We start from the raw sequence: 26,607 nt of genomic DNA on the forward strand, positions 1-26,607 counted from the left end.
TTAGGTGAAAACTTAATGCTACTACGGGAAGGCCAGGGACAAAGATACAGGCCAAGAGACGTCAAGCCTAAGTTTGCAGAGGGCTCCGAGCACTCACTCCTCCATCCCTTCCCCGAGCATCCATCCCCGGGGCTGTCCTACCTAAACACAGTACGTAAACATGGGGCTGCGGACTCAAGCCTGCAGCCCCAATAGTGGAGAGAAGTTTCCTCGCCTCGGCTGCACATGGTCTGCAGAAGTTTGGCTGGAGCAGAGCGCGGAGCCGGGGTGGGAGCGGCAGTGTAGTCAGCGCTGCAGGCGGCGGCGGCGGCGGCAGAGCAGCAGGAGGCGGAGGCGGGCGGGGGCAGGGGAGGCGGCGGGGGGGGCGGAGGGGGCTCTTGCCGCCACTGCTCTCTCGCCGCCTCTCCCCCCCGGCGGGAGCCGCTCTCAGCCTCTTTGCACTAGTCGCTCCGCTCTCTCGGTCATGTGACCTTAACGTAACCGGACAGGAAAAGCCCCGCCGCCGCCGCCGCCGCCGCGCCGGAGACACCGACCGCGGCGGCAGCAGCAGCAGCAGCAGCAGCGAGAGGCAGAGGCGGCGGCGGCGGGGAGAGCACGGCCAAGGCCGCCCAGCGGTGCCTCCTGCACACCCCCCGCCGCTGCAGCACCGGCGACAGGTAAGCGCGCACCGCCTCCGCCTCCTGGGGCTCGTGCCCACGTGCCGCCCCCGGCCCGGGCTCCGGGAAGACGGAGGAGGGGGGGGGACACCGGAGCTCGCAAACGGTTCCGGCAGCGGCGGTGGCAACAAAGAAGACGAATGACCCCCGTCCCGCTGGCTCCGGGTGAAGGCAGGCGGAGGCCCCGGAACACCCGGGGACCTGGTTCTGGGAAGCGAGGGTCTGGGCGCCCCGCGGGGGCGGCGGCGGCTGCGCCTGGCGCCGGGGTTCTGGCCGCCTGACAAAACCATCCCCCGGAGCCAGGCGGCGGCGAGTCGGCGGCAGCTCCATCCGGGGCTTTGCGGGAGGGGGAGGGGACGGAAACCGAGAGGGCGGGCGGCGGATCGGAGGAGGGAGGGAGGAAAGGGAGGGGGGCGATTCACGTTCCGTTCCCCGTCGCCGGTCCCTCCCTTCCCGCCGCCACCGCGAAGTGCGTCCTGAGCGGCGGCGGCCGGCGAGCGTCCCGCGCTGGAGCCCCGAGAGGTGGGCCCGTCAGGTGCGTACTCCTTCCGACGCCTCGCCGCCGCCTTCTGCTGCTGCCGCCGCTGCTGCTTCGGCGGCAAGGCCGCAAGCTGCGGAAGTGGGTTTGGGGGAGGGGAGCAGAGAGGGAGGGGGAGGGGAGGGATCCGGTCCGACCGGAGCAGGCCCGGCCTCTCTGGCGCTTCTCCCAGCTGCAGCGGCTCCTACAGCTGCTGCCGCTACTGCTGCGGCTCCGCCTCCCCGCTCGCGGGCGGGGGCGCGCACGCGCGCTTCCGGCTTCTGTGGGTCTCGCGCTGTCTCCGGCTCTCGCGCGCGCTCTTCCCTTCTAGCCTGGCCACCCCCCGCCCCCGGCGCCGGGACTGTTGCGCTGGCCGGGGCGTTGCGCACGGCGTAGGCGTCGGCAGGGAGTTAAACTCCGCGGGACTTGGGGCCGGCGCGCGCGCGCACGCGGGAGGGCGCAGCCGGAGTGCGTCGCCCCTCCTCTCCCCGTCCCCAGCCCCTGGGGTTGGGGGCGGGGTCGGGGTGCGCGGCGACCGTCCCTCCGGGCCCCCTCCGGTCTGGCCGGCCCCACCTCTTGGTGCGGGGCGGGGCGGGGCAGGCGGGCGAGGCACGCAGGGCTGGGTGGCCGTTGGCCGGCTCCCGCGGGCCAGTGACATGTAGGCCGCCCGGGGCGCCCGCCGCTGCGGGCCCGGCGGCGGGTGTGGGCGCGCTGAGCGGGCTTCCGCTGCACGGGCGATGGGCGCCTCCGATAAGCCCGAAGCTCCCCCAGAGCTGCGCTGTGGTTTCTGGCTGCTCTGCCTGGGGGCGGGGGACCGGCCTCGGAGCTGAGCTCCCCGCGGGCGCAGCCTGCACACCCTGTAGGGCTCCGAGAAGGGGAGGTCGAGGGGCGCGGAGGCGGCTTCGTTTCCTCGGTGTGGCGAAACCCCCAAACCATTCACGTTTAAACAAGGCTGCAGTGAGAACCGATAGTACAGGAGATGCTTAGGAAGGCAGGTTTTTGTCTTTTGTAGCTGGTAGTAAATTAAGGAGGGCAATAAAGAAGAAAGCAAGGGTGGCAGAGAAGGCAAGAAAGAGTGAAAGGACAGTTATCTATTGCTACACCATTTGCTGCGAGAATTTCCCACCGCGGAACTCCTAATTATGCCTTAGAGAAATAACCCAGGCTCTCTGTTCACCCCGCCCATCTGCAGTGTTCAGTTGCTCTCCATCATAGGATGGGCTCATTCTGTATGAGTCTCAATCCTATTCATTTTCATAGGTTGTTGTCTTAGTAAAATAAAACATTTAAAAGGTTGACTTACAGGCTCACACAGTGCTCCAGGTTGCTCTGGGTTTTCTTAACCGGGCTGCCCTGTCCTTTTCAGGATGGACTATGTATCTGTGTTGACCCCGAGGCAGTACAGCAACAGCGTGTGTACATCACTAGCGTTTTAGCCTGAGACGCCTGACATGTCAATAGGAAATCAGAATTAAGACATTTTTAAATCCTCATATCTCTGGTTTATTACAAACCAAAATTAATTGTTAATTTTTTTTTGCATTATAAATAACCTTGGTGTATATCCAGGGTGTTTTCAAATTGTTAAAGGTGATTTTTAAGAAGAAAGTTTATGACTAATACTACATACCTTTCAACTGGGCGTTTCTCACTTAAATGTGTGGTTTATATGTTTAACTTATAGCCAAAAACCATCAAAGATCTCAAAGTACAAGAAGTAATATACTAGTGCTAGTAAGTACCACCAGTAGTCAACAGTGGAGGAGTCCGTTAAAGGGTGGCAGATAAACCACCTCTAAAGCTTTGTTGTACAGTCCAACTGCTTACTTGCCAGCTTCTCTTCAAAGATGGTGTCAATAGATGGTGCTCCACAAACTTCCAGGGAACTACTCCAGCAGCAGATAATAAACACTAGGCATGTTTTAGGTCATAGAATAAAAGCTGCCAAGGTGACAGTTTCTTTTTTATTTTAAAGATTAATATGAACTTCGCACTGTCCTCCAAATTCTGCACTTTTGTACTATAAAAATTATATAAAATTTTATTCACCCCAACCCTCTAAAAATATGCACCTTGTGAACACTGCATATTCCTGAGCAAGGGAATATGCTTTCCCCAGCTTGAGATTTACTGAATGACTGGGAGTAAAGCAGACGTCTAAGGCTGGTATGTGGCATTGGCTTGAGATCAGCTTCTTCAAAGCTGGAGACTGTCCAGCTCTTAATCTGCCTCTTGGGGCTTCATCCCTAGACCCATTCACCTTTCCCTGAAGTAACTTTGAAGCTTTGGGCAAGTAGTGTGGCATGACGCTGTCACAGTAAAGGCAGAACTGCTGGTTGGCTGAAGACTCCCATCAATTTCAAAATGCACTTGGCAAAAGGGCATTGAGGATCACTTTACCAGTGATGGTCTTCAGTTGCAAAGTATGACCCTAACAGATACTTGAGAATTTTTATTTCCTGAAGAAAAAAATGTAAACATTCTAAGCATTAGACTAAGAACATTTTTTAAACCTTTCTTATGCTCAAGTAGGTTACAATTTTTATTAGCAAATTAAACTTACATGATTAAACTATTACTTTGAAGCACTAGTAAATAAGATCCAGTGTTTTACAATGCTGATAGTAAGAGGTGGAGTCAGCAGTCAGAACACTTACCAGGTGTTGTCAGTCCAAGACATTTAGGACCATCTTTTTTTTTTTTTTTTTTTTTTTTTTTTTTTTTTAATAATGGTACAAGAGAGAGGCAAGTATCTATGCTCAAACACGTAATCCCCAGTTCACATGCTTGAGCTTGAAGTATGCATCATGTGACCTCACTTCAAGAAAGCTCAGTTTGCAAAGATGGAAATTTGTAAAGCGCGTTCATGTATCTGGTTAAGTACTTATGAAACAACTGTTTTTACTTTACAAGAGCTTTCAGCGTACAGTTATTTTAAATAGTGTGCACCCCTCAGTTCTGCACCAAGCTAGGGTGAGCAACAAAATGGTCTTAGGAATGATTTCAAAGTGTGCGTGTGTTCTCCTACGCCACGCGTAGTCACTTAGATTCTTCAAGTCCAAAGTGATCCTGAATGCCGGTTGTCTAAGTGTGGTCTACAGTCCCGTGTGAATCTCCAGAATCCTTTCAGGGTTCCACAAAGTCAAAACTATTTTCATAATAATACTAAGATGTTATTGGTCTGTTTCACTGTTGACAAAATGTGTCCACCTTGGGAAGATGCCCATAACTCAATGAGCTGATATTTTCCAGATGACCAATGGATGGTGTTAAGAATCATGCCTGGCTAACCAATCCATTCCAAGTGCAAGACAGAGCAATGATTTTACTGTCATAGAGTAGGACAACATAATTCATTGATGCACTTTTAGATCACACAGCTAATCTTTAAGAAACTACCACTTGTCAAATTTTGGCATAATCTCAAAAAATATCCACGATTACCTGAAAAGGTTATTAAAATACTTCTTTTTCGAACCACATAGTTAGGTTAGGCTGGATTTTTTTCAATCCTCAACCAAAACTGATACTACAACAGAGTCAATGGAGAAGCAGAGTAAATGCAGAATCCAGTTGTCTTCTATGAAAGAGATTTGTAAAAATATAAAAAGATGCCACTCCACTATTTTTTTGTTGTTTTGGGAAATATAATTGTTTTTTCATAAAAATGTTTTATTTATATGAGCACGCAGTGGGCTCATTGTGGATATTTTTAATTGAATTAATAATTTTTTTTAATTTCTCAGTTTTAATTTCTACTGTGGTAACTATCAATAGTTACATTCCATATAAATGAAAGTTTATTCATGTCCCCAGTAATTTTTAAAGAGTATAAAGGGGCCTTGATACCACAAAGTTTGTGAACCCCTACCCTAAAATATTGAAATAAATTACTCAATTAAAACCTTGAATTAAAACACATTTGGTGCTCCTCTCTGGCACATGCTGAGCTATATCTATAGGTGACTATATTTTCTTTGGATTGATTTTATTCATCATCATACAGCATGTTAAAAAGGAAGGCAGTCTCTACTTTGCTGGGTTATTAGAAGCAAATTAGGTTTTAAATTTTGCTGTGTGGTCATATGTAGGTTTTCTTAAAGTCGATAATAGCGTAATGGCTTTAGAATTATCACTTTAATATCAGTTCTTTATTAGCCATAAATCACTGACCCGCCTTCTCTTTGACACCTAAACTGTCCCTGAACTGCCTGCTTCTGACCTCAACTTATGCTCAGAAATTAAAAACTAATTTTAATGTTAACTTAAGCAAAATATAATTGAAAAGACTAATCTTTTACAAAGGCAAAGCTTTCCCAAGTCAAAATAATTGCTATTGGTTAGTTTATGTCCCTCCTTTATCTAAATACTATAGAAGAGAGTTAATTAAAGAAATGTTAAGAAAAAAATACCAATCTGTCATCACAACTAAATAAGATACATTTCCTAGCTTTGAAATACAGTTTTAAAATATATTAAAATTCAGATGACCAGCCTCGTTCAAGTTTACTTTATAGGCCCTCAAGTATTAATTATTAACAATACTAATTGAAAAAGCAGTTTTTTCATCCTGGTAAGTGGTCTAAACTACTTGAAAGAATCAATCTTACTTACTTGTGAGTAGTGCTTTTTCTGTTACTGATGCGTCCTGTGCATTACAATATTCATTTATGCTTCACTTAAATAAAATCAAGAACTTCAGAGGACCTTTTAGTGCCCTTGAAATGGGTCGTCTAAGTGGTATTTAGTATCTTAAAAGAGCTATTATCTTTGAAAAATGAATCATGAATTCCCCAAAGCTGTTTTGGTCTCCTGTTCTTATACTGAAAGTGAAGGAGGAACTTGGGTTGTCAAGCTATAGTGTGATTCTGTTTGTCCCATTCAGCTGTACCTTCGAAAGCTGAGTAACTTAAGGATGGGCCCACATGTGCTACATGATGGAAGCTGAAAGCACTTGACATCTGGGGAGTATCCCATCATCAGAGTGGGAAACAGTGGTGAAGATAAAAGCCGAAGCAATGAATAATATAAACAATCATTTATATTTGGCTTTGGAAAGTGTTTTTTATTTACTTCATGATATGTCTTACAGTCTCTGAATTTATTTTAAAAAAACACTTTGTACACATATACATATAAAGAAGGTATTCTATGAAAACCCACTTGTAAAAATTGCCTCTTTTCTCTATCTCTACTTTTCTTCAGTTCATCTCTGCTCATTATTCTGATTTAGGAAAGAAATGGGTTTGTTTTTTTTGTTTTGTTTTGTTTTTAATTCTATTTACAGTTTTAAATGGCTGGGGGCTTTATATAAGCCTTCAATTTCATGTCTGATTATTGGCCCTCTGTGACAAGGATTAATAAGAACTTTGAGGAATGAGCTATAGCAAGGCAGTGTAATGGAAAGAGCGAGCATGCAATTTACACGCAAAAGTCCAGGGTTCAGTTGACTCCTGTTTAGTTTTAACCTCCCTGAACTATCATGTAGTAATTTAAGGATGTGACTTCTGGAGTCAGACACACCTGGCTTCTTCAAAGACTCTCAGACATAAATCACAGTCAAGACTTGGGAGCTCCAGACCATTATAACCACCGTGTACTTGTCACTCCTTGGGTGTCTCTAACATATCTCAGTCCCAACATGTCTGAACCTAACCTCATGCATGATCTTCCCCACAAAACTGGGGTTTTGCCTGTGTTCCCTCTCCTGGTGGAAAGCCCCGTGATCATTCCAGTTACACAAGTTAGAAATTGAGGGGTTATCTTGGATACCTTGATTTTCCCTGTCCTTCATCTAACCAGCCAATCCTGTTGATTTCTTTATCTTCTATTTCCAAATCCTGCCCCTCCACCTCCAACTTCATCACCACCACCCAGTCTGTTTTCTCCCTTCGATCACTTCTAACAGATCTCCCCTGACCCCTCTTTACCACCACCCCCACCCCAATTTGGTTGGTTCTCCAATTGCAGACATTTCATCATATCACCCTGCAGAAAATCCCCTTCAGTGGCTTCCCATCACTTTTAGAATGCCTGCCAAAATCCTTCCGCAAGACCTGAGTCTCCAGCCTCATCTTGCCTCATTCTTCTTTGGTGCTTTGTCCCTTAGCCGCACAGACCTTCTTTCCATTCCTCGGTTGCCTCTTGCTCCCTCCTATCTTAGGACCTTTGCAAATGCTGATCCCTCTGCCTGGAATACTCTGTCTTTGTCCAGTTAACTCTTCTCATTCTTCAAATATTTTTATAACTGTCATTTCCTCACAATCCCCAGGTCAGACCCCAGTTTTATGACCTCGTATTTCCTTCTATTTTTCTTTGATGGCTCTTATCAGAGTTGGCTGTTATAAATTTGTGTACTTACTTGATTGCACCCTGGAACTCTGTGTATTGTGTATTGTGTATATCTGTGTGTTGTGTATATCATTGCATGCACTGCGCCGAGCACCTTATAAAGCTCTCACCAAATATTTGACCACTTCCCAGATCTGCTTCTTAAGAGTTAGCCCTACATGTGGGCAAGTTACTTCACTTCTCTAAATTTCTTCTTCTGCAAGGAGGATGACTGATCCTTGGCACATACTGAGTGGTGATTTTTTTATTAGTGCTGTGGTTATTAGTTATTGTAATTAATTAATAGTAATATAGTAAGAAATGATGTACCATGATATCATTGACGATTAAGTGTTAATGGGTGAAGGGTTATAAAGTATACAGCACTATTCAGAACTTAATTATTAGCACGAAGAACCATGAAGTGACATTTTAAAATTGAAATATTCTTCCAAAATGTAGTGCACAGTGAATTGATAAGAATTTTTTAGATTAATCTAGGATCAATAGAAATTGAACTTTTACCCCCAAATCACCCACCTAGTCGAAGGCCAAGCCGTGACTAGAAGTCAACACTCTCCCCTCCAAACGTATAGTTATTAATTTAACAAATATTGAACACCAGACAATATGCTGTGCATATGGATAAAGTAATAAATGATATGAGAAGACTCAGTGCTGGCTTTCCAGAAGCATCAGGCAGACATATGTAAACTGGCTTGTTCACAGATGCTGCGATGTGTCAAGAAGAGTCTTAATCTGAAGATCAGGGAAATTTTGCAGAGGACAAGTAGCTTTGTGGGGGTGGGGCAGGTGGCAGGGATGGGTCCGTCTGAAAGTTGCATGTTCAAGGTCCAGCTTGGTGGGTCTAAGGCCCTGTTCAAACAGGCTCCCTCTCCTGACCATATGTGTAGAAATCGGGTTGCTGAGCTGCCCAGCACTGAGAGCGAAGCCTCTGAGCAATGAGTGTGGCAGACTGTTAGGAGCCCAGGAATGGCCTGGGCATTCAGGACCTTCTGAGCGAAGAAAACTACCCTGCTTCAGCGTATCTCGGCTCATCCAGAATTTCCAAAGTGAGTGAAATGACATCATTTTGTCTGTATTATCACCAACATACTTGAATGAAACTGGATTTTTGGTAATGCTTGGACTTCAGAATAGATGGGACACTTAATGATCACTTTGTGAAGCTCACCAAATGGACAGTCTTGTATCAAGAAAACAATCAGGCACAACTTAATGTCATAAAGTAAAAGTTTATGTTGTGATGTCTTTGCATTAGAAAAACAATTATTTTTCCAAATCTTGAATATAGTGTCAACTGCCCTTCCTTTAGAAAGATATTCTGACAGTATGTCCTTTCTACCTATTTATATTTAAAAGTCCCCCATCACTACCAAGTATGTGACTATTTTATGTCTTTTCTTGAAAAATAAAGAGGGAACCAAACTGTTGGACCCCCAGTTTTGAGGTTGGCCGGTTGGTTGGTTGGTTGGTTTTCAGTAGGTCTGTGAAATCCGAGAGTCTGGAAACCATTAGATTAGATTAGAATGTAGTACCGAGTCAGCAAGGGAGGGTAAACTATGCTGAGGAATTTGGGTTTCATCCCAAACGCAGCAGGGAGTCATAGGAGGGTTTTAAGCAGAGTGGTACCGTGATTTGCCCTTTGGAAAGATCATTGAGGATAGATTAGAGGGACTACAGCTGGAAATAAACTGGGAGGCAGAGCTAAGGCATGGGGGTGGGATAAAGAGCTCAGATTGGTGGGACGTGGGTGACTGACTGATGTGAGGGAGGGGAGAGGTGGAGGCCTGAAAGGGGAACTGAGATTCCTGACTCGGTCAAGGGGTGGATTGTGGAGCCTTGCATTGAACTGGGGATGTAGAAGGAACAGGGTCATGTCTGTGGCTTTTACAGTCCCTTTAAGGAAATGGGGGTGAGTAGAAGGGAAGGATTTGGCTTGTTCTGCCTAGATTGAATTTAGAGTTCCTGGGGGCAGCTTGGTGGAAGTAGATCTGGTCACCAAAGAGCGCCTGCAGAATGAGAAGTGGGCTGTGGACCAAGGCAAAGGAGCACAAGCAAAAAAAGAATCAGTGATGGAGATTAAAATAGAATGGCCAGAGGTGAGACCAAAACCAGAGTGCAGTGGCTTGGAAGCCACGCACAGAGTGTTTATTATGGTACAGGAGGAAGTGTATTGAATGCCGCAGAGCAGTGGAGTAAGCTACTAGTCCATAGGGCTGGGGAACAGAGGTCCTCGGTGACCTTGGTGAGCCATTTCAGTGCTGGGGGAGGGGGTGTATGATGTGGTTGGGTGAGCAGTTGATGGAGGTGGGAAGAGCAGACATCCATTTCCACAAAGGGGGGAGGGCAATAGCCTCAAGCAGGGCCAGCCCATGAAGATGCTGCATTCTTCTGCTAGTAAAGCCTCCTGGAGATGATTCTGCAAGTAAAGCCTCCTGGAGATGATTATGCGATTGGGAAAGAAGATTCAGAAAAGGGCAGTACTGTCTGTCAGCTGGACTGGGAGAGGTGGGAGCTGCCTGAGAGGCGCTTCTGAGAGAATCCTGGCCCGTCCCCTCCCTGTTCCCTCCTCTCTCCGCCCTCTCACCCTTTATCTCAGGCTCACAAATTTAAGGAATTTATTCACAAATATAAGAATCTAGGGGGTTGTTTTATTTTTCTTCCTGAGAAAGACTTTTTAGTCTCTAAAATAAGATTGTTAAAAATTGATCTGTGGGGGGGATTTTTCCCCATGTGAATTTTGAATATATGACTGTTGTCTTCATTTTTTCCTCCTTTCATTTGTTTTTTTTTCACTTAGAGTCTTCTGCACGTGTTCTTCCCTTCATATTTGAAAAGGATGTTCGCTTTATTTCCTATTCTAGGTGTTCCAAAATTAAGACACTGAAGTAATTAGTAGACCTTAAAAAAGAAACATTTTGATTTTATCATGGCTTCATTCTTATGATCTGAATAAAATATTTATGTTAGTCTGTTTATAGGATGGAAGGGAACCATACATTTTGCTATAGTGAAGGAGATGATACGTATCTGTTAATACCAAACCTCAAATACCCTCCTATAAAATATTGATAAATAATTTGATGACTTTACAACAGAAAATTATATATGGCAAAAGTCTCTATGAAACAAAATCAAAAGAAAATGTGAAAAATATTAACAACAGCTGTGACAAAGGGTTTTCCTTATATACAAAGGGTTTTACAGCTCAATAAGAAAAAAAGGCAAACAACTTGATTTTTTTAAGTGGGCAGAGCTCATGGAGAGATACAAGAGGAAATATAAATGATCACTAAATATAAAATGTACTTCATCTCCTCATTAAATCCATAGAAGGTAAAAAGGTAGACAGAGATTCTTTTAAAAAGTGATAATGCTCAGTATCAGACAGTGTGGGGAAACAGTGGGGGTGGATGGTCAGTTCTCACATTTTCAGTGTCCATAATATTTGAATCACTTAAGAGCAGCAATAAAAATAATATTTTTTATTAATTTTAAACAAACATTTGCAGTTGTATGCTCTTGACACATCAAATGGACCCCCGCTTCTTGCAGATATGTATTTGATCATCTTGGGCAAGCCACCTAACCTCTCTAGGCCTGTTTCCTCGTTTGTAAAATGTGGGTAGCAGTAGCTCCAACAAGTTAATGTGAAATTAAATGAATAACATGGAAATGAATGGTTAACAGTAAACACTCCGTCATTGTCATCAAGAGATAAATAGTAATGTATTACTATACTTAAAACTACTGTCAATGGAAGTGATACCTGAAGCTGCCTAAACATGTACGTAATCGTGATCAGAATCAGAGTACATGATAAAGCAGCTCATCACAGTTCGCTCTCAGAGAATAGTATACTTTTTTTGGAGAGAAAGGCAGGTTAGTAAAATGGAAAAGGAAGTATTCAGGCACTTTTCAGAGAACAGCCTTGAAGACAAGCTTCAAACGTTGTCTCCTGGTAGAGGTCAGGTTAGAGCGACGTTTCTTTGCAATCCTGGTTCCTTTGCAACCTGGCAACATCTCTGGCTTCCTTATGAACCCTATGCCTTTTCTCTGTCTCCCTTTCCTAATCTGAGTGCTTTTACCTTCTCTGACATACAGAAAACACTGAGGAAGTAAGTTTCTGACCCATACCATCACTGTTCACACTTAAATGAGACTACGATCTAGGTCTTTCTACTCAAATTACTGCAAATGGGGATATAGCTCTTGGTAGAAAACATGAAACTTGACAACGTGGATTCTAGTTTTGTGGCCTGATCGTACTGTTAAAGTAGTGTGCCATTTGATTCATTTATTTTAGGGCACACTTGTGCATTTCTGACTCAGATCATCCCTAGAGCAGGAAGGAGAGTGAGGGGTTCAGCCCCAGCTGTGTAAGAATTGCTGTGGGTCTGTTTTTGTTTTACAGTTTATTGGTAATTTTTACAGTTTATTGGTAATGCACTCTTCACAGAAGCTTCCCGAATTCTGAACCTAAGCATCATTGTTATCTTCTTTTTTTTTAATCTGGATAATGAGTTGATGTGTGGTGGGATTTCTTTTAATTAAACTTTTTATTTTGATATAACTGTACATTCACATGTAGTTGCAGGAAAGGACAGAGAGATCCCATTTACCCTTTACCCAGTTTCCTCTCATGGAAACATCTTACAAAATTGGTGCAGTATCACAAGCAGGATATTGATACTGATAGAACTGAGCTCCAGAACATTTCTGTCACCAGGAGCTTCCTTCCCTTTTGTTGCCCGTGTATAGTGGAACCCATTTCCTTCCTGCTCCTCTCACCCCTCTGCTACTGATCTGTTCACCTTTTCTCCAGTTTTAAAGAGTGGTACGTAAATGGAATCGAGCATTTGGGATTGTTTTTTTCACCCAGCATGATTCACCCTCATTGTGGCATGTGTCCATAGTTCATTTCTTATGGCTGAGTAGCTTCTGTTGTGTGGGCATACTATACTATATTCATTGATGGATATCTGGGTTGTTTCTCAGTTTTGACTATTAGAAATAAAACTGCTGTGGATATCCATGTACAGGTTTTGTGTGAACGCACATTTTCATTTCTCTGAGATAAATGTCCATGAGTGTAATTGCTGGGTAGTATGGTAGTTGCATATTTCATTTTTTTAAGAAACTGCTAACTACTTTCCAGAGTGTCTACACCAGGTCACATTCCCACCGGCAACGTATGAGCAATTCTGTGTCTTGGCTTCGTTGCCAGCGTTTGGTGTTGTCATTCTTTTTTATTTTGGCCATCCTGATGGTATGTAGTGAAATCTCATTGTGATTTTAATTTGCTTTTCAAATTACTAATGATGTTGAACGTCTTTTCATGTGTTTATTTTCCATCTGTACGTCCTCTCTAGTGCTATGTCTCCTCAAGTCTATTGTCTATTTTCTAATTCAATTGTTTTTTTACTGTTGAGTTTTGAGAATTCTTTATTTATTCTAGCTACTAGTTCTTTATCAAAGGACTAGTTTGTAAAAGTTTTCAAATTTTTCCTTCTAATCTTTAGCTTTGTCTTTTCATCCTCTTAACAGGATCTTTCTCAGAAGAAAAAATTTTTAATTTTAACAAAAGTCTAATTTATCAATTTATCTTTTTATGGATTGTTCTTTTGATGTCAAGTATAAAACTCTAACACTAGATCACTAAGATTTTTCTCCCACTTTTTTTTTCCCAAAAGCTATACTTCAGTGTCTCATATTTGAGTCTGTGGTCCATTTTGAGTTATTTTTAGATAAGGTATGAGACTTAAGGCAAGGTTCTTTCTTTTTTCTTTGCCTACGGAAGTCCAGTTGATCCAGCACCATTTATTGAAAAGATTATCCTTCCTCCACTGAATTGCTTTTGTATGTTTTTCAGTTGTGCTTATTTATGTGGGGCTACTTCTGCGTTCTCTGTTGTTCTGATGAGCTGTGTGTTTATCCCTATGCCGATACCACAGTCTTGAATACTGTAGCTTATATGATACACCTTGAAATCGAATACACTGATTCCTCCCACTTTTCTCTTTTTAAAAATTGTTTTAGCAAAACAAAAATTATTTTGGCTATGCTAGTTACTTTGCCTTTATATCTACATTTTTGAATATTCTTGTCTATATCTACAAAAAATATCTTACTTAGATTTTGTTAAGAATTGTATCAAACATATATCAATTTGGAAAAAAATTGGTATTTTTACTATGTTGAGTCTTCCTAACTGTAAATACAATATGTCTTTCCATTTATTTAGATCTTCTTTGATTTCTTTTCATGAGCATTTTGTAGTTTTCTACAAACAAGTCCTATACGTGTTTGTTAGATTACATGTATGTATTTCATTTTTTTGGAGTGATTATAAATGGTATATTTCTAATTTCAGGGTCCACAAGTTCAAAGTTAGCATATAGAATTACAATTGATTTTTATATGTTCACCTTATAGCCTGTGGCATTGCCAGACTCATTTATTAGATTTTTGTGCATTCTTTGGGGTTTTCTAAGTAACAATCATGTCATATTTTTTCCTGTCTAGTATGCCTTTTAGTTCCTTTTTTTGCTTTATTGCACCAGCCAAAACTTCCAGTACTATATGTTGAATAGTGAGAGCGGACACATATCCATGCCTTGGTCCCAATCGTAGGGAGAAAGAATCATTCTAACCTTTAAGATTCCTATTAAGTATAATGTTAACCTATGTGTAGTGCGCTTTATAAATGCTGTTTGTGGGAAAGGAGCAGTGTAGTGATTTGATGAACCAGAGCCTCTAGAAGCAGTTCCCCTAGTGTAGATGGAGTCTGCCAAGTGGTTTGCTAGGATAAAGTGTGAGGAATGAAGATCTCAGAACATTCAGATTTCAATACTAACTTTCCAGTTTCTAGCTACATGTCCTGGGCGATGTTACTTACACCTCTTGAAACCCATTTCCTCCCTCCACAAAAAAGGAGGAAGAGCACCCATCCTGCTGCCTCACTCCGGGAGGGAGTGGAAGCGTGCAGGGCCATGTATCCGTGCCAGGGGCAGCCCTCGCCACACAGCAGGGCCTGGAAAACTTAGTATGATCTTCACCCTGGTCTGCTGTAGCCCACCCAACACCTTAATTTATTTCTCTCTCTGGAGATTTGATTATTAAAATTTGCTTTTGGAATCCTAAACAAGGACTAAGTGGTCCGGGAATATTTGCTCTCTAGAGGGCAGACGATGTGAGTTCATTTCTTTGCTCCTCCACTTACCATCTGTGTAAACTTGGGCAAATCCTGCAACCCTGAACTCCCCGGCAGTGCCATCCTCTGTGAAATGGGAGCGATGACAGAACCACTCAGGACCGTCGTGAAGCCTAACTGAGTGGATTTGTAGCAGTGTCTGGCATGTTACCTGTGATCATTGCTATTGGTGACTTTAAGGACACATACTTATTTGTAAATCATCTTTCTTAAAAAAAAATTGTTTGCTTTGCAGATTTTTAAAAAAATGGATTTGGCCAACCATGGACTTATTCTCCTGCAACAGTTAAACGCTCAGCGAGAGTTTGGTTTCCTGTGTGACTGCACGGTTGCCATCGGCGATGTGTACTTCAAGGCACACAAATCAGTTCTTGCTTCATTCTCCAATTACTTTAAGATGTTGTTTGTCCATCAGACCAGGTAACTAACGTGGTTGTAATAATCTAATGACTGCAGACTCTGAACTTCCGTGGCCGTCTTTCCGGTTGAACCTGCTCTTTGAACCTCAGCAGGACCATGGGTTCTCGCTCCCTGTCCCTGGGCTCCCGGGCTCCCAGTCTCCCAGTTCCCTCATGACCTCACTTGCCCCCTCACCCTTCTTGGTTCCTCATCCTTCCAGTGGCACTTGAGAATCATGGACCTCAAGCCCCAAGCTGCCCCGCCCCCTCCAGGCACCCTTGCTCGGTCACCTGCACGGTCAGGAGGGCGGGGCAGGTCCATTAAGAAGCCAGCTGCTGCCTGATCTCATCGATCCCTTCCTCTCACTAATCCCGCCCCAGTCCCCTGAGTCTCCCCGGACTTCTGGTGTTTATCCTTGTCTCCTTCTCTAACGAGAAGCTTGACGGCATGAAGTCCCCAGTTTTCTTTTTTCCTCTCTTAAATGTCTCAATGTCAGTACCTTTACTCGTTTTTTTTTCCTTCCCCATTCTATCTTGGAGAAAAGTGCCCCTCGGTGCCTAAGGCCAAGTCTCTTCCTCCCACCCCCCTCCCTCCAGATGCCACCCCTTAGTTTTTATTCTGTACTTGTCATGTTATACTTTCAAGCCCCTGCCCCCCAAGTCTGTGAAGGGTCAGCGCTTCCTTACTCGGCTGTCTACCCGAGTGACGGTGCTGCTTCTCCTTTATTTGACTCCGAAATTTCCATGGCCTTGCCTGTACTTCCTTCATCCCACCCCCTTCCTGCCCGTGGGCGCTGTGGTTTCTGCCCCATCACTCTACTGAAATCATTTCTCAAAGGTCACCTCTTCATCAGAACCTCTGCTCTTCTCAGTCTCTGCTGTCTTTGTCCTCTGCAGTATTGACTACTGTTTTCTTCCTTCTTAAGGGTCGTTGTGTGCATCTGATAGCTCTGAATACCCCTTGCTTTTTGCCCTCTGTGAGTTTGGGTGAGTGTTGGTCTGGGCTCTTCATGCCTTTCCGAGTGCAGTCTCTGAGCGGTGCTCATGGTTTTCCTGGATCTTGCTTCTGCTGCGAAGACCAGTTTACTGCTCTGACCTTGATCTTTCTCTATTTCCCAAGGCCCCAGGCTGCCTACCAGACATTTAGAATTGTATTTCCTCCTCTTACCTCATTTAGCGTATCTCAAACTGAATTAAGTCTTGCCTGGAGTCCCTCCTGATATCCCCATTTTGTTTATCTTCAAGTAACTCGTACTTAAAATCAGGGCAGCCAGTTAGCTCAGTTGGTTAGAGCACTATGCTCATAACACTAGGGTTGCCGGTTCCATCCCCACATGGGCCAGTGTGAGCTGCGCCTTCTACAACTAGATTGAAACAACTACTTGGAGCTGATGGGTCCTGGAAAAACACACTTAAAATAAATAAAAGTTTTTAAAAAAATATCATGTCTTATCAGTCCCCAAGTCAGGTTTTCTTCAAAATACCTTTCATATGAGTCCCTCCCTTCCCCTTCGCACTTCCATTTCCTCATTTCCACATTACTGTCAGATGAATATTTCTAAGCATTGCTTTGATCGAAGTGTGCCTTTGATCAGAAACCTACTAGATGATGTTATTCCTCTGATTGGGAACCTGGAGGGTACCCACTGCGTATCAAAATAGGACATAGATCCCTTCTACTGTCTTTGAAGCCCTGCAGTCTTGGAGCCTGACCTCCTTCCAGCCCCATCTCCAACTGCACCCTCTTGGAACACCCCACCCCTCACCTGAATCACACTTTGCTGGTATTCTGCCCACTCCCTAAGCCCCAGTTCATGCATCACCTCTTCCATGGCCCCTCCCCTAATCAAGTGAACCAAAATGATCAAAAGCGATCACTTCCTCTCTCACATTCCATAGCGGACACAGGACAGAGACATCTAGTGGCGGCTACAGACACATTTTTCCCTTTGTTTTGTTATTTGTGTTCTTACCTCCGCTCATTTGTAAGATTCTTGAGGGTGGAGACTGGGTTGTACAAATCCTCGTGAACTCCTCTGTGTATAGCTCCAGGTATTTGTCCATAATAGCCACTTGGTAAATGTCTAGAGGAGCAGAACGGGAGAGTAACAGGATAATGGCAAGCAGAGGCTGCTTTATCTTGTGATACTAAGATGCTCCCTTTTGCTTCATTGTCAGAGACTTTACTTCATTTACTTTGTTGTCTGAGACTTCATACCACTGGGTACTTAGGAATCACAGCACAATGAATTAAACTGTCTTGAATAAGCGAAGGTTTTAATTTTGAGGAGTAAAAACTACAATGTACTGAGTTTTAAAGTAGATGCAAGAAATTTAAGTGTCAGGCAGTAAGTAAATGCCTTTACGACAAGGGAATGTGATGTCTGTAGAGACAGGAGTCCCAAATTTAAGCCATTTGGGCGGCCACCCGGTGGTCTTACCCACCTCACTAGGACAATGCAAATAGTGGGCAAAGACCAGAGACTGGCTTTAAACCGGTACTTTTTTTTTTTTTTTTGCAAAGTTCTCTCAACTGCCCCCTGGCTACTTAAGAGGTAGGCTGAGAATAGTTTTTTCACACTTTGCTTAGAGAGCGTTTTATGTTTGTAGCCACCACTAGATGTCTCTTGTCCTGTGTCCGCTACTCTTCAGTGGTAGGTTTTCAATCATGCAGGACTACAGACTTGCAGCTCTCAAAAAAGAAAACTATTGAGACCGGCCTTGCTAAGTAGAGCCTCTGACAATGTCTAATATTATTTGAAAATACTTATTTTCAGAGTTCTTTAAGCCCATCTTTTACTTTAAGATTCTAGTAAAGGAGAAATTGAAATTGTAAATTACTATGGGAGTTTATATAAAGAGCTTGTAGGTATGTTAAAACTATATTTTTCCGACATAAAAGTATTATGTCAAACAGACATCTGCAAATCAAACCGCTTGGGTATAATTATATTGTAGAGAGCTATGTTCTTCCCAGAGGACTTAGAAATGACTGTAGTGGCCCACAGCGAGCTGCGTGATTAAGAAAGGAGATCTAGCTGCCTGGGACTGATCATGGATGGAGATGGCTGGAGCATGACATAAGACTTCTTAAAACAACTCTAAGGGTCTGTGTGTGTATATGTGCTTCTGCTTTAAGAAAAAAATTAAAATGAAAAATCAAGATAAACTGGGGTCTGGAAACTTCCCTGGACCCTGGGCTATACTGCCAGTGCCCAGAGCCTCTGCCTTCCCCTCCCTGGTCCTGTCTCACCAACTCTGTGGGGGGCATGGGGCGGGGGCCTTGGAGTCCTCCCTCCAGGCCTGGCTGAAGTGTGGACTGGGGCCTCCCCAGACTCGTAGCTTCTTTACCATTGGAGACTGCATATAGTTCTTTAAGATTTGTCCAGTCAACACCCCCCCCCCCTGGTTAACAGGCAGTAGACAGAGGGCAACCTGTGCAATAATTAGTGAGGGGAAATGATAAAACTTAGAACAAAGTTTTTATAGAAAGGGGCTCTGCTTAGTTGTTACCTCCCCGTGATGCTGAAAAACAAGTCCCAGTTCCGGATTTCTGCCCTTCCCTTTTCTTTTCTGGGGTGTGGCAGGGCTCACTAACTAGTATCCTCTGCCTGGATACTGCCTGGAGGAACATTCCATCCCCACAGAACAAAAGGTGCCCTGTCATCTCCTGGGGGTGATTTGCATCCCTAAAGGCCCACACTTTCCCTGTTCACTAGGCCTCTGCCTGGCCCTGGAAAGATCCCCTCTGGTTTTGTCTTAACTTTGGGTTGATTGTGTACATTATTCAAGTGTTCTTCACCACACATAATCCCCAAAACTTTATTCTGAGTATTGAACTCCCTAGAGCATCTAAATATATTCTAGTATACCCATAATATTGTTGGCACTCACCTTGTGCCTAATGGGAAGACCACCGATTCCTATTTAAAGGACTATACATAATTTAAAGGACTATAAAAGTCCAAATCAAGGGAAGCTAGTTTTTAGGCCTGATCTTTATTCTTTGGTTTCCATACTTTGTAGTCAAACATTTTTCACATGATCATTGTATGCAGTCATCTCGAAATATACACACATTATTCAAATCTGTTCTGTCACAATTACTATTAAAGTCACGTTTTCCATTTTTAATAGAATAAAACAGTACATTTAGGAGAGCTGAGTATACTGTTACTATCTTAGCATATTGGAAAATAATTTGTCAATAAAACAGCTGAAGGAGACAAAAAATTATAATAGTAAGAAGTAGTGTAATAAAAAGTGATTATAAAATCTAAAGGCATTCAAGGAGGGTGTCTTTGAAGATGAAAACACATTGTCTACAGGATATATTCACTCAGTGGATGATAGCACATATGCCTCATAATATGTAGAGACAAATCTCATTGGTTTCTAATGATGCAGTAGAACTGCAATTACCTATGGTCTAAGAAGAGCTCTTGGGGACCTCTTGACTGGCTGCTTGAATCAGGATGCCTTTTCTTGGATGATGCAAACACTAAAGTCTAAAAATAGTTGGAAAATCAACAATACCACAACTGCTTTAGGTGCCTCCGATAAATCACTTAACTTTTTGGGACCTCAATTTCCATGTCTGTCAAAGGGGAATAAATCAAATCTGCCTCACCTACTACACAGGATTGTTTTAATGCTCTAAAGAATCTTGGTGTCGTGGCTTTGGAATTAGACCCAGATTTAAATCCCAGTCCCACCACTTAACTGACTCTGATGTTGAGCAAGGTACAAATCCCTCTAATCCTTGGTCCCTTATCTGTAAAATGAGACTAAATGGCAATTAAATGAAGTAATGCCTAGAAAGCCCAGCTGCCGTTCTGCTGATGATGATGTCACAGAACAAAAAGAGTATGTCGTTCACTGGGTGCTAGCAGAGCCAAACACAAAACACCAAGAATTGCAGTGGAAAACATTGGCTATTTTATTGACGAATGGTGCCATCCATTAAAACAAGAACCTAATGCTCAAAAGCCCGAACTCCATGATGGTGTGTAGGTTACAGAGTCTATAGGAAAAATCACAAGACACTGTGGGTTAGGGATTGGGGGTCATGCTGGGAGCTGATTGGTCAGAGGTAATGAAAGAGTAATGAAACATTACTTCAAATCTTGAGGGCAGCTCAGGTCTTTTCCAGAGTCCCTCTCTCTGTTCTTATGGGAAAGTAGCCAGGGGGTCGTTCCACCTTAGGGCTCAGGAACTGAAACATAATTTAGGTCAAGATGTAATCTTTAGCCTTCCAGAGGGCCAAACAGCGTGACCATTAGTCAGATCCGTACTACTCTCTTCTGTCTCCAGGGTTGCTGATTACCCAGGGGAAAGGCTAGGTCTCTGAGAGGTATATGTAGAGAGAAGGATGTGATTTCTAGAGCTAGGATTTAAAAGTAAATTTAATCAAAGTCATACAGACCCTTGTTTCCAATAATAGAGATGATGACATTTGATAAGGAACTGAGTTGTCCCAGAACCACTTTTGAATGCAATCTGGCAATACTGGGAAGGTGATCTGAACCACTGGAGCTAGTATGTTGCTTGTGTTTCCTGTTTCCATCTCTTCATGCTGGACATAGATCACAGAGCTGCAGAGAACTGACAGAATCAGGCTTTCTTTTTCTTTACTTTTGTTGTCTTGCTCTTAGGCACTTGTTCATACCAATTTAGCTCCCCATGTCATTTTACAGACGAAGAAACTTTCTAATTAGATAGATAGAAACTTTGTGACCTACAGTAAGAGATCTGCTGAGCTCCAGATGGCACTGGATCAATACAGAATCCTAGACTTTTAGCCAAAAGATCTACCGAGTCAGTGATTTTTAATAACTCAGGCTGATAGAAAGCAATGGGTCCTCTCCATAAAACACAAATTTGATATGATATAATTTTATTAGGAGAAAAACTGTTTCAAGAGTCTGTGAGTTAAGATACCACATTTGTTTAGCACAAACTTTTCCTTTCTCCATACTTTAAAATATATTTACTGTATCTCTCTCTGTTCTTAATATAATTAAAGTTAAATTGTATAGGTTCCAGTTATCTTCCTGATGTTTCCATTCCATTTCGTGAAACACTAACAGTAAGAGACGGGAAATGCTCTTGTTTCATTTGCCTTTAAAAGTGCTTGTTTTTTTTTAATTCAGGCTTAATGTTATCATTTGAGGCACGGATTCACATTGGCTTATCGACTTTTTATTTGTGTTTTTTTCAGTGAATGTGTCCGTTTGAAACCAACTGACATACAGCCAGATATTTTCAGCTATCTCTTACATTTGATGTACACCGGAAAGATGGCGCCTCAGCTGATTGACCCTGTTCGATTAGAACAGGGGATCAAGTTTCTACACGCTTACCCTCTGATCCAGGAAGCTAGCCTGGCCAGCCAAGGAGCCTTTTCTCATCCTGACCAAGTTTTCCCACTGGCTTCGTCCTTGTATGGCATTCAGATTGCAGATCATCAATTGAGACAAGCCACCAAGATTGCTTCAGCGCCTGAAAAACTTGGGCGAGAACCACGTCCGCAGACCTCCAGGATGAGCCAGGAGCAGGTGCCGGAGGCCGCACAGCTCTCTCAGCTGACTTCAAATGTGACCCAGGTGAATCGGACGCACGTGACTCCCGCGGACCCACTGCAGACCTCCCTGTCTCCAGAACTCGTTTCCACTCCTGTTCCTCCCCCTCCTCCCGGGGAGGAGACCAATCTGGAAGCCTCTTCCTCTGATGAGCAGCCCGCGTCCCTCACCATCGCCCACGTCAAGCCGAGCATCATGAAGAGGAATGGCAGCTTCCCAAAGTACTACGCCTGCCACCTGTGCGGGCGGCGCTTTACCCTCCGGAGCAGTCTGCGGGAACACCTGCAGATTCACACGGGCGTACCTTTCACAGCCAGCCAACCCGGAGAAGGCCGCGTCCCCCTGTCTCTTTGTAGCAACGCAGCTGACCTAGGAAAAGACGCCATGGAAGTGCCTGAGGCTGGGATGATAAGTGACAGTGAGCTGCAGCACATCTCAGATTCTCCAATCATCGATGGACAGCAGCACTCGGAGACGCCGCCGCCCTCAGACATCGCGGACATTGACAACTTGGAGCAGGCGGACCAAGAGAGGGAGGTAAAGAGGCGGAAGTATGAGTGCACGATATGTGGACGCAAATTTATCCAGAAAAGCCACTGGCGGGAGCACATGTATATCCACACCGGAAAGCCTTTCAAATGCAGCACTTGTGACAAGAGTTTTTGCAGGGCCAACCAGGCTGCCCGGCACGTGTGCCTCAACCAGAGCATAGACACGTACACCATGGTGGACAAACAGACCCTGGAACTCTGCACATTCGAGGAAGGGAGTCAGATGGACAACATGTTGGTACAAACCAACAAACCCTACAAATGCAACTTGTGTGACAAAACGTTCTCCACTCCCAATGAGGTTGTTAAACACTCATGCCAAAACCAGAACTCAGACGTCTTTGCCCTAGACGAAGGGCGGTCCATTCTCCTCGGCAGTGGGGACTCTGAAGTAACAGAACCTGACCACCCTGTGTTAGCTTCCATCAAAAAGGAGCAGGAAACAGTGTTGTTAGACTGAATGTTACTTACCTTTTTAAAACTGTCATTTTTACAAAGACTATCTTCCTTCCCTTCCCCTAATTCAGAACTGTAGTTCTCCGTGGCATGATACAAACAGGTCCTTGGTCCCTTTCTCCCCTCTCCAATCCTGCTGTCCCCAGCCCCTCCTCCATAAAGGCTGTGTGCATTATAAACCTGGAACATATTTACTTTAATTCAGGGGCTATTGGAAAGATAATGGTCAGTAGTACTTACAAACTCGAATAGATTTTGAGTTTTTGATTATTTAAAAGCATACTTGAAACTAATGAAGGGTATATATAACAAAACAACTACAATGCAATTTGGTAAGCTAAAATTATGACTTTCCCTGGGTAATGTCTTCCTTCGAGAAAAACGATGTCAGAAAATACAGCATGCTTCTTAGAGACATACAGCTGGGCTCTGTACTATGCAAAATCTAGGTGTGGGGGAATTTTCAACCCGAGAGAACGTTTTTAGTATTTATCCTGCAGGTGTTTTATTTCAGAATGCATCCTTTGAGATTATGTCCAGTCAAGAAAAATCATCAGTTAAGAAATCTACTTGAACAAAACACAAAAGAGAAAAAGTAATAATGTGATGGCAATCTTAATTTTTGGATAAAACACGACAAGCTATGAGTTTGTGTGTTTGTAAGAGAAAATGGGTGGATACTTGCTACAAACAGGTGAAGTAATGCACATGCCTTATCTAATTGCTAGCCTCTTTCAAAGTTGAACGACAACAAAATACTGTATTTTTGTTTCTGACAAATGTATTGGTTTTAAAAATCAGATTTCAAAGTACTATTTTATGGACAGTCTTTCTGAATGGAACTTATATGCCATTGTAACAGTTGCCAGTGGTAAATTTGTTTTAACACCAACTTACTGCTTTTAAATCAGTGTGTTTACTGTAGGAAAAATGATACAGGAATATGCATCTTATGGGGGAAGTTGTGAGCAGGACATGTAGTAACTTTAATGACTTTAAAAATTTGTAGTAGTTTACTGGCAATATTCATTGAAACATCAAAAATGGCAAAGAAAAATCAGGACAAAAAAACCTAATTGCTGTTTATGAAAAAACTTGACTTTGATATTTAGTCTTCAATATTTTTCCTAACACCTGAAATTACCTCTTTTGGCCTGAAAGAAGTAAAATTTATCTATTAGTCTTCCTTAGGCCAATAACAGAATGGTCTCACAGGACAAAACAAGCCAGAAATAAGGACTGAAGGGGAGAGGGAGGAACAGTTAATAGCTGTGCTGTACGTATATGTTAAAACTGACTATCCTGCCATCCTATTTCATGTATAGTTGAGTTCTCAGATTTGTAAGTTTTTATACATACTTTCATTGAATAAAGTTTAATTAAATGATTATATGATTTTTATCTGTGTATTTGTCTACCCAAAAAGACGCAGGGAGGGGAAGTCAAGAGCATTGCAGGAAGAGTTGTTTTCTTGCTGTATCTCCTTCTGCCTGCAGAACTTTGGGCAGTTCCCCTGATTTGAATGGCATTTTCCATATTTGTAAATGAAGACATTGATAACTGCATTGGGTCATAAGACTGTGAGATTCAAATGAGTAAACTATATATGAAAATGCTGTGAACAGCTCAAGTTTGACCAGGAATGGGTGTGGAGATCATCTTACTCAACTTTCTTTGTCAAGGAAGAAAGAGAGGCTAAGAAGTGTTTGCCTAAAGATGACACAAATTCATGCTATATAAACCTAGATTATTAAATGTTGAGTGGCTTCCACTGATTTATCTTTTTTTAAAAAATTATCTCCCAACTTAAATGAGAGTCTGTTCCAAGTTAACTTCTTTGAGTATCTGTGAAAGGGAAAATCAGGGCATGCCTCCACAGCGCTCCCTCCACACCACCCCAGGGCAGGCTTGTAGGGACACAGGATGCGGCCAGAAAGTCATGGGGATCTGGTGGGTGAGGAGAGAAACCTGAGGACAAGATGCCAGCCAGCCCCAGTTCAGCTCTAACAACTTGGAGAGGGGACAGGCAGGCACTGTGTTCAGTTACTCATTACCTGTGGGGTGCAGAGGCTCTTAGCACCAACTGTGGCCACCTCCACGACTGTGACAAGACCTGCAGAAAACAGAGCTGGGGTACAGATAAGGAAGCCTACCCACCCTACCCTGGAATGCTCCGTGACTAATTGCAAGAGGTTATGCATTTCACAATTTATTCTGAGTTTCTCATGGTACCAATTTAAATACGCTTTAGAAATTTCAGTTGATAGTATGAGCAATCTGAACACCTAAGCTTCAGAATTCATTTGAGCTGTCATTCTCGGACTAGCCCTTGTTAACGCTACTGGTTCTATTACTTTTGCTTTCACAGAGGAAACAATAAAAAGTGACTCATTCAACAAATGTTGCTAAAAAATGTAGATTTTGTAAAGTACTGTAGGATTTTTATTATAGGAAATATAGCTTTAATGGGAAGAAAGCATTGCCATTAAAAGATAAAAATTATTTTTTCAACAACACTGATAGATTAGATAGATAGATAGATAGATAGATAGATAGATAGATAGATAGATAGATAGATAACACAGCTTCGGATAAAATGATACAAGAATGAGAGTAGAGTGGACCCCAAACCCCCTGGCAAGTCATACTTGTTCCTATGTTACAAACTATTGTTTTTTGTAATTTTATCTTATAAGAAAAGGAAGAACCCAGATAGCTCAGTCAGTAGAGCATCAGGCTTTTAATCTGAGTGTTCAGAGTTCATGTCCCTGTTCAGGCGTCTGCAGTTTCAAATATATGGTGATGAAAGAACTGACTCTGGGTGGTGAACACACGTTGTGATATATAAATGATGTAATACAGAATTGTACACCTGAAATCTATGTAACTTTACTAACAATTGTCATCCCAATAAACTGTAATTAAAAAAAAAAGAAAGAGGGCCGGCCCGGTGGCTCAGGCGGTTGGAGCTCCGTGCTCCTAACTCCGAAGGCTGCCAGTCGATTCCCACACGGGCCAGTGGGCTCTCAACCACAAGGTGGCCGGTTCAACTCGAATCCCGCAAGGGATGGTGGGCTGCACCCCCTGCAACTAAGATTGAACACGGCACCTTGAGCTGAGCTCCCGGATGGCTCAGTTGGTTGGAGCGCGTCCTCTCGACCACAAGGTTGCCAGTTCGAGTCCTCGAGTCCCACAAGGGATGGTGGGCTGCGCCACCTGCAACTAGCAACGTCAACTGGACCTGGAGCTGAGCTGCGCCCTCCACAACTAAGACTGAAAGGACAAGTTGACTTGGAAAAAAAGTCCTGGAAGTACACACTGTTCCCCAATAAAGTCCTGTTCCCCTTCCCCAATAAAATCTTTAAAAAAAAAAAGAAGGAAAGAGAAGAGGCCAAGGCATCCAAAATGAACCCTTCAGCTCAAAATGTCAGGCCTTAGACATGCATTTCATGTGAAACAGAAATTGCTAGGTATCTTTACAAACATTCAAGCACCTAGAAGGATGGGTAGAGAGGATGGTGTGTTGTGTGGTACCTCCTGCAATTTCGCTGGGAATTCGATGGGGGATGGGGACCTCTCTTCACTAATTCACTAGGAAGGAATTCTAAGACAATTTTTTGTATGGGGAGTGTAGTTGATTGTAATGGATAGTAACTTGTTCTTCAGGTTGACTGCATTTTCATGACAATTTTCAGAACCCTCAAAATATTTAAGTTGCATTTTATTTTGTTTTAGTCCCCATTTTTGTGTAGAACAAATGATTGCTATTCATCATTTGCTGGTAAGCAAGATACAGGCTTAGAAACTTTTAAGCAAATAAAAAGGTAATTATATTAAGATACAGATCAATGAATCTACCTTTTCTAGAACTAGTTCCTTAA

At 43.2% G+C, this 26,607-nt stretch overlaps 1 protein-coding gene across 3 annotated transcripts; it reads left to right on the forward strand.

The window, feature by feature from the left end:
• Nucleotides 1–202: 202 nt before the first annotated feature.
• Nucleotides 203–25,648, forward strand: ZBTB2 (zinc finger and BTB domain containing 2). Of its 3 annotated transcripts, none has more exons than XM_081044389.1 (3): nucleotides 203–656; nucleotides 14,976–15,160; nucleotides 21,359–25,648. In XM_081044389.1, the coding sequence occupies exons 2-3, from the start codon at nucleotides 14,988–14,990 to the stop codon at nucleotides 22,728–22,730; spliced, it is 1,545 nt and encodes a 514-aa protein (XP_080900515.1). In that variant the 5' UTR covers nucleotides 203–656; nucleotides 14,976–14,987; the 3' UTR covers nucleotides 22,731–25,648. The 3 variants fall into 3 exon arrangements, with proteins under 3 accessions (XP_080900515.1, XP_080900516.1, XP_080900514.1); XM_081044390.1 differs by lacking the exon at nucleotides 203–656 and adding an exon at nucleotides 1,048–1,191 and having other exon boundaries at nucleotides 21,359–24,115; XM_081044388.1 differs by lacking the exon at nucleotides 203–656 and adding an exon at nucleotides 8,489–8,576 and having other exon boundaries at nucleotides 21,359–24,115.
• Nucleotides 25,649–26,607: the final 959 nt, after the last annotated feature.

The sequence above is a fragment of the Rhinolophus hipposideros genome (assembly GCF_964194185.1).
Source record: "Rhinolophus hipposideros genome assembly, chromosome: 3".
Taxonomy (NCBI): domain Eukaryota; kingdom Metazoa; phylum Chordata; class Mammalia; order Chiroptera; family Rhinolophidae; genus Rhinolophus; species Rhinolophus hipposideros.